Source organism: Oncorhynchus mykiss, chromosome 27 (genome assembly GCF_057628025.1).
Source record: "Oncorhynchus mykiss isolate SJ-2025 chromosome 27, ASM5762802v1, whole genome shotgun sequence".
NCBI classification, from domain to species: domain Eukaryota; kingdom Metazoa; phylum Chordata; class Actinopteri; order Salmoniformes; family Salmonidae; genus Oncorhynchus; species Oncorhynchus mykiss.
In genome coordinates this window covers 28827036-28839023 of record NC_143048.1, presented here as the reverse complement: position 1 = coordinate 28839023, position 11988 = coordinate 28827036, and the positions used below count along the sequence as shown (strand labels likewise).

Below are 11988 nucleotides of genomic sequence, written 5' to 3'. Positions count from 1 at the left end.
CACTCCCAGACAGTCCTAGCAAAATTATTGCTTGAGAAAGTTTTTTTTGCAAAAAATACATTTTTGACCATTTTCATCGTAATCTATTACAGTAAGGTACTTAATTGTTACCCAGAAATGATTTGATATTGATATAAAAACGTCTGCTTTGGGCCTTAAAAAGATATGTGCACTACATACTCAGAAATCACATATATTGACATTTTAGAATGTATTTTATCAAGAAAGTAAGTTTTACATGTCTTTTTTAATCTTAGTTGCAAATAATTAATTTGGCTGTGGTTCATTTGATTTTCAGCACAACCCTGTTTGATAACGTATAGTATTATAGTGACTTCTTGTGGTAAAATGTCAAACTCACAACTAAACTCATTAAAATGGAGGTTTTCTTTACCCTGTCTTATCAAACAGTGCAACATTTGACTGATGAAATAGCATTCTTCTAAAATTCTTACACTTCTAGATGCAAAATACAAGTCACTATTCCAATACTGTTTGATTCTGCCATTTTTGAAATACTATTTACAAATATGAGCGTAAATGTCTGAGATCGAGACACCAACATTTAACATTTCAGTTAAAAACCCTTTGGATAATATCAACATTAATTACTTAACATCTTAACACATACACACCATGTAAATATCAATAAACAGAGGAACACATGCTACAAATAGTTAGTGACTACCTACCAGTCAATTAAATTAGATTATTCAGAAAAATAACATTGTTATAAGAGACAAATTGTCTTTAGACAACATAAATGACTGCATCTGGACACAGGTCAAAACTACTCTGCCGAGCTCAAGTTACCAGCTATGTATGGTTTCAACACTTACATTTATTGAGTTATTGAAAAGTATCCTACAAACATTGTTCGAATGTGAAAGTGATCAGGTTTTCTGAAACAGGTGTGTTTGTATTGAAGAACCCTGAGATTGTGGACAGTAGGACTTGTGTGAACAGGTGTGAACAGACTGAAGATAATGATGTTTTCCTTTCTCTGTCTTTCGAAACTCAGGAACAGTTTGAATGTTTTTTATTGTAATTTAAACAATGGTATGGATGATTAAGCTGGATCTTTCTCTCTGAATCAGGAGTGCACTTTCATTCTCCCGTGCGTCGCTTGTTGAGGTCGAAGGTAAAAGCTAAGAGGATACACACAAACATTGACCATATAATGTAATGTTGTTACATGTAACTAACTAGCTTGACTTGCCACCGTGTGAAACATGTATGCTACCATATGTTACTAAAAAGAGCTGACAATATTATAAAATGTAATCCAGGAGTTTATGTTTGAATTCTGGTTCTCTCACAACACAAGTCACTCAGAAAAGCATCTGTAGGCAGAAGCATGCTACATGTACATTTGGCATTTGAAAAAACTACAGCTGTGCTATGCTACCGGATGCAAAATGTATCTGTATCATAAAAGTGTAGTGCAATATTCCTTTTTCTTGCCACACACACATACTCTCTCTCTCACTAGGGACAAATGTTTTGGCTACTTGTCCAGAGAGGTTTGAGCTTTAGAAGTGGATCTGCAGCAAAAGTAGACCTTTATTGCCATCTACAGGTCAAAGGTCAGACTGGAATTCAGTAAAATGTAAACATGGGCGATCCACAGAAAATGGAAATGTGTGTGTTTGTTTGAGAAGTTAAACCAGTTAATTCCCTTATAACTGAGTGTCCTGCATCATGTATTATTTTATTGGTTGTAAATTAAATACTGTTTATTTTACAGTACATGTATTTTACACTGAATCATTGATATCTGGTTGAATGTTGGTTGTGGGTGTAACGGTGTAACTGGCGCCTCTGGGCTGAGGGGCTCTGGCGCCTCTGGGCTGAGGGGCTCTGGCGCTTCTGGGCTGAGGGGCTCTGGCGGCCCCTGGCTGACTGGCGGCCCCTGGCTGACTGGCGGCACTGGCGGCCCCTGGCAGACTGGCTGCCCCTGGCAGACTAGCGGCCCCTAGCAGACTGGCGGCACTGGCGGCCCCTGGCAGACTGGCGGCACTGGCAGCCCCTGGCAGACTGGCGGCACCTGGCAGACTGGCGGCACTGGCGGCCCCTTGCGGGTGGGCCGGGCGGCGCTGGGCAGACGGGTGGCTCAGGCGGCGCTGGGCAGACGGGTGGCTCAGGCGGCGCTGGGCAGACGGGTGGCTCCGGCAACACTGGACTGAGTAGCTCTCGTAGCGCCGAACAGGCGGGAGACTCCGGCTGCGCTGGAGAGGAGTAAGGCTCTGGCAGCGCTGGAGAGGCGGGAGGCTCCGACAGCGCTGGAGAGGAGGAAGGCTCCGGCAGCGCTGGACAGGCGGGAGCCCCTGTAAGGATGAGCCGGAGAGACAGCCTGGTGCAGGGGGCTGCCACCGGACGGCTGGTGCGTGGAGGTGGTGACAGATAGACCGGACCGTGCAGGCGCACTGGAGCTCTTGAGCACCGAGCCTGCCCAACCTTACCCGGTTGAATGGTCCCGGTCGCCCTGCCGGCGCGGCGAGGTGGAATAGCCCGCACTGGGCTATGCAGGCGAACCGGGGACACCGTGCGCAAGGCTGGTGCCATGTAAGCCGGCCCAAGGAGATGCACTGGAGACCAGATGCGTAGAGCCGGCTTCATGGCACTTGGCTCGATGCCCACTCTAGCCCGGCCGATACGCGGAGCTGGAATGTACCGCACCGGGCTATGCACCCGCACTGGGGACACCGTGCGCTTCACAGCATAACACGGTGCCTGCCCGGTCTCTCCAGGCCCCCGGTAAGCACAGGAAGTTGGCGCAGGTCTCCTACCTGGCTTCGCCACACTTCCTGTGTGCCCCCCCCAATACATTTTTGGGGCTGACTCTCGGGCTTCCATCCACGCCGCCGTGCTGCCTCCTCATACCAGCGCCTCTCCGCCTTCGCCGCCTCCAGCTCTTCTTTGGGGCGGCGATATTCTCCAGGCTGTGCCCAGGGTCCTTTACCTTCCAATTCTTCCTCCCATGTCCATTCCTCTTTTCGCTGCTGTAGCTGTTGCCCGTTACCACGCCGCTTGGTCCTGTTGTGGTGGGTGATTCTGTAACGGTTCTCTTGCGGTGAAGGAGAGGCGGACCAAAACGCAGCATGGTGATGATTCATGTTTGTTTAATAAAGGAAAACTATACATGAATAAACTACAAAACAATGAAATGTGAAAACCTAAACAGTCCTATCTGGTGCAAACACAGAGACAGGAACAATCACCAGTCTGAAACCCAGGCTACCTAAATATGTTTCCCAATCAGAGACAATGACTAACACCTGCCTCTGATTGAGAACCATATCAGGCCAGACATAGAAATAGACAAACAAGACATCCAACATAGAATGCCCACTCAGATCACACCCTGACCAACCAAAACATAGAAACATACAAAGCAAACTATGGTCAGGGTGTGACAGTGGGACATATCTGAAGTACTATGTGTGTGAGCTCAATGAATAACACTGTGTGTGTGTGTGTGTGTGTGTGTGTGTGTGTGTGTGTGGGTGTGGGTGTGTGGGTGGGTGGGTGGGGGGGGTGGGGGGGGGGGGGGTGCATGTTCTATACATTATTCAGGACAACATTACTTTGTTTAGCCTACACCGTGACTATGACTGCATAATAAACTAAACTAAATATACTATGTATTTTCTAATCAAATGTGTTAACAGGGCAACACTAAAGAAGACAAAGGCCATCAATTCAATGCAAATATTACTGTATTAAAGGAAATTGTTGTATTAAGCTTGCTTTGAACACTGTTTGAATGGCTTGGATAGGCCTATGGAGATGGTGGAAAACATCCTGATTAGAAGGGGACGTTTGCGAGGCTTCTCCTGTTGAGAGGTGGAGGGAAGACCCTCTGGGAGTCCAAATGTGGCAGGATGTGCCACTATGTTGGGCGACAGAAGAGAGAGAGAGTTGACATGCACTTTCATTTAGAAATGATGGTATATTGTATTCTTAGTTTCAACTCATTATTACTTTCACAAATAAATGAGAACCAGAATCTTGAGATTTGGAAACTATAAATAATTTTACATAAGAGATTACTATCGATAATATATAATGTACTGTATATAGGGTTTAATATTTTTGCAATAGCAGCTTTGTACACCAATATCTCAAACAGTAAATGTCCTGCTGTATGGACTTACACATGATATCTTCAGCAGTAGTCTGGTCTTTGGATTCAGAATGGCGGGAATTCTTATTGGAATCCTTCTTGTTTCCCATCATGAATGGCTAAAACAAAAACATGTCAAAACAACTGTCACAGCAGAACAATCTCACGGTAATAACGATCACATCTTACACACCAGCACAACAAGATTTATAAATGGTTTTGGAATTAATGGATGGTTTTACATTTTCTCTAAATAACATTGTTTACTCACATTGACACAATTGTTAACTTAAATAAGTGTGATGTACCTTTAAGTTGAATTTCAGTCTGGCAAGCCTTTGTAGGAAAGACAGCTTCCCTCTGGTAGCCTTCACATCTTCAGCCATGAGAAGAGCTTCTGGCCTGGTGGCTTCGAAAGATGTTCTCGAGGCTGCTCTTGATGCCTCGTTACAACTGTGGAGAAGCTCCTTGCTCAATGACTTCACAAGAATCCTATTGAAAGTGGAGTCCTGAGTCGACACGGCCAGTTGGAGTATTTTCTCTGAGCCAAACTCCTTCAACAGATGTTTGTAGACGGTGCTGTGTACTTTGTGACTCTTCAGGTTCTTGGGATAAGCTTGGGTCTCAGAGCAGCCTGACCATGCACAGAAGGCAGCTATAACTTTTGGAATCAGGTCTTGTGACGTGCGTGTGACGTCAGTTGGGTACAGATCAGTTTGGGTTTGGATTTTTGACAGAAGTCTCACCACTAACATGCTGATGAGGCCGGTGAAGTCATCATCACCGACTAAGTTGTCAGTGGATGGGGTTGAAAGCGAGGCAACATCCGGGCTGGTTGAATTCTGATCACAAACAATGCTCTGAGGTACACCGAAACAACTGATGGTATCCCTTTCCTCAGCATCTATGTTGTCCTCAAAACCTCGTGCAGCATTGGAGGTCCCACTTGTTGTCATGCTGATGGCGGAGAAAGATGGCAGAAGGTAGGACTTACCACTCAGTAGACTGCCTATATCAGTTACAGTTCCGGTTGGAGATGACCCTCTGCTTTGTGCATCAGAAACCACAGAGTCCATGACCTGGCTTACCATTACTTTGGTAAACAGGCTGACTGTGTCACTAAATGCTGATGTAGAAAAAGAACATGAAATCCTATCTTCAGATACGCTAGCCGGCACACTAACTCCCTGAGCCAAACTCATTGAAGCTGTAGAGGGCACAAGGCTAGGAAGCAAGAGGCGCTTCACAGACTCCTCTGCAAAAAGCTGAACCAGCTTGTAAGCTGTGGGCTTCCCCACCGTCTTGTCATTCCTCTTCAGCTCAGTAAGGACTGTATCGGATGCACTCTTTCCAGCCGCCACTGTCAGAACCAGAGGGGTCAAGTTGCTCTCAGAAATTATGCGGTTGACTTGGTGAGTAAGATCACGTGAGAGAGCACCAATCCTACCCTGAGATATGAGCTCCTCCAGTCTTGCTATTGCAGCTGTTAGATCAGGGTGGAATGCAACCTCCCCTTCTTCCTCTGGATGTACCTCCTTTATGATGGTATCCACTATTGCAGACATGCTTTCCCTGGCATCACACACCAATGTTTTTGGCTTAGTAGATTTGCCCATGTCGATGACTGAGCATCTCACAATGGGCTGAGTAATACTCTCTGGTAAATCAGAAGAGATGGGAGTGCCAGGGAGTGAAAATTCCCACTCTGACTTCTTTGATCTGGCAGATGAGGATGACAACGAGGAGGAAGAACGCTGTGGCGCTTGATAGATCAGTTCCTCACCACATTCACTGCTTACCCTTTCAACATCCTTCAGCATCATTCCAACCACATTCTCTATTTGTGAAAGCGCAGTCACCATTTGGTCAGATTTTGACAGCTCTTTCTGAATTGAAACCAGAATATGGCTGAGGGTCTTTTTGGCTTGAGCCGTTGTTGCTTTGACTTGATTTTGCCATGTAAAATAATTCCTCATCTTTGTCTTCACATTGTGGTAAATAGTCTTTGCAGTTGTCCAGATCTTCTTCTCAGATACTTCCAAACCAGACTGTGAGCCTTTGGGTGTGGCCTCAGTGTACTCTGAGGTTTTCTCATCACTCTGTTGAAGCATAGAGTCTGCCTGCCATAGAGTAGTAGAAGACTCTGTGGGTGGGAAAAGGCTCTTCATGTCATTTGTAATTGATCCAACGATTTCAAAAGCAGTTATATCTGTATGCCTTAAGGAAATTGTTGATTTTGCTGGCAACATCTGAGAATCTGTCTGGCTGGAACTGACTTTGCTGGGAAAGCTACTGACTGATTTGATCAGTATTTTTCGCACTTCGTTGGTAGCGTTCATCTGGAACTCCTCACTGGAGAGTTTCTCAATGACTGAGGCTGGAGTATCTCTTAATCCTTCCAACCATGAAGAACCAGACACAGGCATGTCTTCTAGATAAGACATGACACTGTCCAAAAAGCCACAGACTTCAAGGGAGTTGTAAGAGGAACCCTCTGCAACAGATGATGTGCATTCCAAATCTGCCACCTCTGACCTATACATGGTCACAATCTGGGACAAGACCTCTTTGGTGCAGGGCACCATGTTGGAATCACAGAGAGACAGTAATGGTTGAGAGTTCTCACTTTGGCATTTACGGAGAGAACCAAGTCCTGTTGAGTTGACCACTTGCAGTATTGCCTCACTCTTACTGGTTTCAGGTTGCTCTGGTGTTTTCTCTCCTACAGAGTCAGTTGAATCACATCCATCAGATAAAGAAGATGAACTACGTTCTGATATAGGGGATTCACTCCTACATGGGGAAGGCAAGCTCAGGATTGAAACAGGCAGATCACTGGAGTCAGTATGCTCCAGAAGCACAGCACTGGAGTCAGCTTTTTCCATAAGTTCTTCCCCTTGGACTGGAGCTCCACCCATTCTGAGGAACAATGTCTCCAGCTTTGCCTGAAGTCTCTCGCAGAGTCTACGAGCTGCATGGAAGGGTTTCCGCTTTGTCGTACAGTGTCCCACTTGGGTATCTCTCTGGGTGCTTGTTGGCTGATCTAATTCAGCATACTGCACAATGTCCTTGACATCTTCAACAAAGTTATCAATTATTTTTGATGCCTCAGATTCTACTTTGGTCTGTATGAGCTCAGTGGCCGCAGAATCAAGGATCCTGTCAGATGGGCTAGATGCATTCATCAAGCTTGGAGTGGTACTAAACGAATGAGAAGGTTGAACCATACCAGAGATATCGCTCATTAACCTTCTCACAAGAATTTCACTCACAGCCTTTGAGGCTTTGGTCTTGAACTTCACACTAAACAGAGTGCCAAGATTTTGCATCATTGCTTTGCAAGATGTACATATTATGTTCAGCTCCTCTGGAACAGGAGAGTCTTCAACATCCAGGTGCTCCACTACAAGGTCACTGCCAGATGCCAACATTTTAACTTTCACAGCCACTTCTCGAAAAACCTTAGCCAATTCCGGATCTTCTTTTTCCAATTCACCCACCATCTCTGCGATAACAGTCATCACTTCTTCTGTTGCAGGTGGAATGCATGACTCTAATACAGAGGTAGAGCTCTGGTCCTCTGGGGTGGTGTGATCATCAAAACATTTCTGGACCATGTTGACCATTTGTTCAGCGGCCTGGGTACCAGAAGAAATAGGGGAGGACCGCCCTGAAATGGCTCTGCTGATGGTCGCAGAGAGGGCAGAGTTAAGCTGTTCGACCACCACCTTGATAAGACCAACAGTCAGCTCAGGTGGGCAAGAGGACAGGATATTATGATCAGACAGTTGCTCCTGGACACTTTTGATGATTCTGTCCTCTGTCATTCCCAGGAGGACTTTCACTGAGGTCTGGGAACTTTAAAACGAACAAGCAAAGCATGATAATTCCTGTCATAACTTGGCAAATCGGTCAAGCGTTGTAATTTTAGTGTTCTAAATATCTACATGTCCTTTTGATCGCTTTACATGCTCATTCATTTGAATATGCTCAAAGGCTGATACATTACATTTTGTACTACATCAGATAGAGTAAATTGCATTGGCTAACACTGGGATAGATGATCTCGGTGAAATCCATACATGAAAACCTTGAGGGGAACATACCTCTTAGAAGAGGGTGTTAGGGACCTGAGATGTTGAGCCCCTGTGCCGCCCTTATACATTTTCTTCGCCAGATATCTAACTTCCTGGATGAGCTCCAGTCTTTCCTGATCAAAGGCAGCAAAGGATCTTGCACTGCCACCCCTCTTGGGTGAGTCAGTGTCGTCGTCAGCAAAGTCCTTTACCCCAAGTACGCGGGCCAGGGCTGGCAGCAGGATCTGCAGGGTGGTCTGTGCGATGAAGGTTACAATTGTCTTGCACAATTTGGCAAGCTGTTCCTTCGTCATCTGTTTTGAACAAACAGAACAAAAACAGTCTTTTCAATGGAACTGTGATGTAAAGTATTCTAGATCGAACAGAATGCATTTGATCAACATTGTTATTCTTGTCTGTGACTGAATTCAAAGTTTGATGAAGTCTGACAGAGAACATGAATAACAGAATATGACTTGATGGCTAATCTCTGAATTCAACAGATCATTGACACGTCAAAGGTCAAAGGCAGGTAGGGAAACTTACAGGGTTTTTTAGTCCTTTGTAGATCACTTGCCACTGCCTAGAAAATTTAAAATAAGTGTTTTAGTTAGTGTTTAGTTCCCACTGCACAATATTTCATAAATGTTGAACATTACAGAAAAACTTTTAACATACTCATCAGTAAGATTGCGCAGGAATGAGATGAGGATTGGGTAGGAGTATTCCATCTCATCCTTGTTGCCTGGGCCGAATGCAGCCTGAACAGCTTTCTTCTCCAGGAGCTCAATTACAGATCCTCTATCCAGGTGTTTATTCCTGGAGACTAAAGATGTGATTGCCGTAGAGGAAGTAGAAACAAAATTAAAGAGAAATCAGACGTTTTATCTCTTAATACTCTGATTTCATTGTTTAAGGGTTTTAGAATAGGCCTATTTTAATAAAGCTATCTATGTGACCTTTCTTACTGATTACAGTAGACTACAGTTTCATTGAAAATGGATAGCACAACCTGCACATCATAGACAGAATAGAGAAACAATGTAGTACTACAGAGGTAAATCTCTGACCTGCATCGTTGTCAGTGCCCAGCTTCCTTGACTTCTTGCCACTCCTCTTACTTTTTGCCTAGGATAGAACAGAACAGATTCCAGAGCTCAAATGATGGCAGACATGTAACACCAGGGCCCGTATACATAAAGTTCATCAGATACGGTGTGTGCTCAACCTTGCCCAAATAATTGTATTCATTATGATCTCAAATGCAAAACTGATCCTAGATAAGCACTCCTACTCTGAGACAATTTATGAATAGGCTATGGGCCAGGTCAAAGCAGCTCTTAAAACACGTTTTGAAAACAGCTACTACGTATGTTGTTATCTGAGATATATAGATATCTATGGTATGACTGCTATCAGGTACAGAGTGTAACCCAGTAGGCCTATTATGTGCTCTGCCACTCCTGCCATCTTACCTTCCTTCCCTTCTTGGCCTCCTCTTTGGGCGTGGCCACCGGTTCTTCCTCAACAACTTCCTTTCCTTCCCTCTGAGGATCACCATCCTCCCTCTGTGCTACCTGAAGGACAGACATTCCAATAAGTAATAATATGTCAATGTCAGAGTAGATCTGTGCAGAGGACATCATAAATAGAGCTACAGCCATATCAGAGCTAAGCTGGTGACTTTATAAAGAATGGTACATTTGCTTTACAATATGTTATAGCTTTTTACAAGAAATATCCGCTTATATTGCTTTACCCTTTTTTACTTTCCCCCCAATATTGTATGAAGTAATTTAGCTTACCCTTTCTTCATCCATTCAAGCTATTTTATATCTCAAAAAGCATGTCCTTGTCTGTGTTGGTTACATTCAAGTTGAGTTCAGGTCGAGAGTGAGGACAATATTGCAAGCAGGGACTGTAATTTAGGGCTACATGCTACGTCATGGAACGTTAGACCTTTATGACATCACAAATATTATTTTTTAGGAAGAGCGCGGGAAAGGTTACTTGCCCACTCAGTAGGACTAGCTAATATTGACAGAAATTTCCCCGTCAAACGTTTTCGATTGCCTTCCATCGAACATGGTCCTGCCTTTGCAATATTGTCTCTCTCGTGGATTTACTTACGTATGACATGTAGGCTTACTGTGTCGGATCAAGTTGATTGATCTGTCCTAGTCAGCCTTAGGTTGAACCCAAAATCTTCTGGGAAATATTTGTTAATAATATTCATTTCAATATCGTTTTATTCTTTGATTTAGTCCCAATCCAATCCTATTGTTGGCTGCCAATCCCCACCAAATATGTAATTGTAGGACATACTGTAGCGGGAGAAAGTGAGAGCTGCAACGCGGACGCGTTCGGTGGCTCCTTCAGTGCAGAGGCAAGCGCGTATGCCAGTGCCACTAAAGCCCGGGCTTGTGAGGCAGTAGTCTACAACGCTGACAGGCAACACCTTGTCATTTTATTAACTCACTAGAATTACCTTGTCTTCTTCATTCATTTCGATTGCACTTCCTTTCGTGGTGAAATTAGTTTTGATTACTATTAACTTTAATCTACAGAGTTTAAGTGTTTATGTTGCCCACGTCATCATGTGATGCTGTGAGCAAACAATTTATCCCCAGCCTTCCTAGATAGGCCTGGGCTGCATAACACTATGAATCTGGGAAAACATAACACTTAAAAAAAAGTTTTACAGTGCAAAAATAGCGTAGGCCTACTTGTGTACTATTCAAATCCACACTAAAGCCACACCTCTTCACACAGACGTACCCAGATTCTGTTGTTTTAGCTTTAACCTCTGTTAAATTCACTTCCCTGGTTAATCTATCATCATGTTTCGTGTTCTCCATGGTTAATCTGTCTCTATGTTTAGTGCACTTTAATATAGCCTGTTTACTTATTTGAATGTTTGATTATATTGCTTTTTATCCTGCAGATTTTGTTGTGGATTTAAATTGACTTTGGGTGTCTTGAAAATCACTTAAAATAGCACTGTTGGGGATCACGTGACCCTTGGACGAGATGGCCGCATGAACTAAGAGCTCCGCACAAGTAGTTTCCAATTCCTAATCTTACCTCCACTCCAAGTTCAAACTCATTTAGCTTTAGTAAGAAAAAGTCATGGCGGCGACACTACAGGTGACATTTTTACCCGGACTCGAGTATTAGCGACGGAAAAAGCCTCCAAGAAGAAGCTAGCTTCAGAAAAAACTAGCGCCATTAGCCAGGAGCAAGAGAACCCGCTCCCCCACGAGGCACAACGAATGCCAACCTCGCACTCTGTCGAAGACATCCTTTCTGAGTTGAGATCCCAACGTACAGAACTAAACACTAAATTAGATGCCATTAACTCTCAGCTCAGTGCGATAGGGGGCAAGGTGACAATCCTGGAAAACGCTTTGCCTGACATCAACAACAAGATAACCATAAACGCGGGGCGCCTGGACGAGGCAGAGGGGCCATGGAAAACTTAGACAGATGCCATGGAAACAATAGCATATGCTAAAAAGAAAATCGAGCATCTGGAAGAGAAAACAGGGGGCTAAGGAATAATTGTGTTCTATTCAATCTGGGCGAAAAAGAAGAGGGAAACATGCCACTGATCCGCTACCTGCAAGACAAACTTCCCGAGTGACTCCACATGTCCACCGACAGGCCCATAGAACTCGAGAGAGCTCACCGAGCACTGAGGCCCCCACCAGCAGCCAGACAACCACCGCGCCCAATCACCATACGTTTCCTGAGATTCACCGACAAGGAACGAGTCCTACAGGCGGC

At 44.4% G+C, this 11988-nt stretch overlaps 1 protein-coding gene across 2 annotated transcripts; it reads right to left on the bottom strand.

Annotated features, from left to right (window-relative positions):
* Window positions 1–3701: 3701 nt before the first annotated feature.
* Window positions 3702–11977, bottom strand: LOC118944697 (uncharacterized). Of its 2 annotated transcripts, XM_090223829.1 has the most exons (9): window positions 11822–11977; window positions 9678–9779; window positions 9273–9330; window positions 8881–9028; window positions 8749–8785; window positions 8233–8516; window positions 4435–7984; window positions 4158–4245; window positions 3702–3892 (listed from the first exon to the last, which is right to left on the bottom strand). In XM_090223829.1, the coding sequence occupies exons 4-9, from the start codon at window positions 8931–8933 to the stop codon at window positions 3741–3743; spliced, it is 4164 nt and encodes a 1387-aa protein (XP_090079955.1). In that variant the 5' UTR covers window positions 8934–9028; window positions 9273–9330; window positions 9678–9779; window positions 11822–11977; the 3' UTR covers window positions 3702–3740. The 2 variants fall into 2 exon arrangements, with proteins under 2 accessions (XP_090079955.1, XP_090079954.1); XM_090223828.1 differs by lacking the exon at window positions 11822–11977 and having other exon boundaries at window positions 9678–9990.
* Window positions 11978–11988: the final 11 nt, after the last annotated feature.

Bases quoted from the DNA above. Each gene is read 5' to 3' on its own strand.
- LOC118944697 (XM_090223828.1), bottom strand. From the start codon at position 9,866: ATGGCTGTAGCTCTATTTATGATGTCCTCTGCACAGATCTACTCTGAC. The intron at 9,331-9,677 runs GTAAGATGGCAG...GTTCTATCCTAG, and splicing joins AGGCCAAGAAGGGAAGGAAG to GCAAAAAGTAAGAGGAGTGG. The intron at 8,517-8,748 runs GTAAGTTTCCCT...TGTTCAAAACAG, and splicing joins ACAAAGGACTAAAAAACCCT to ATGACGAAGGAACAGCTTGC.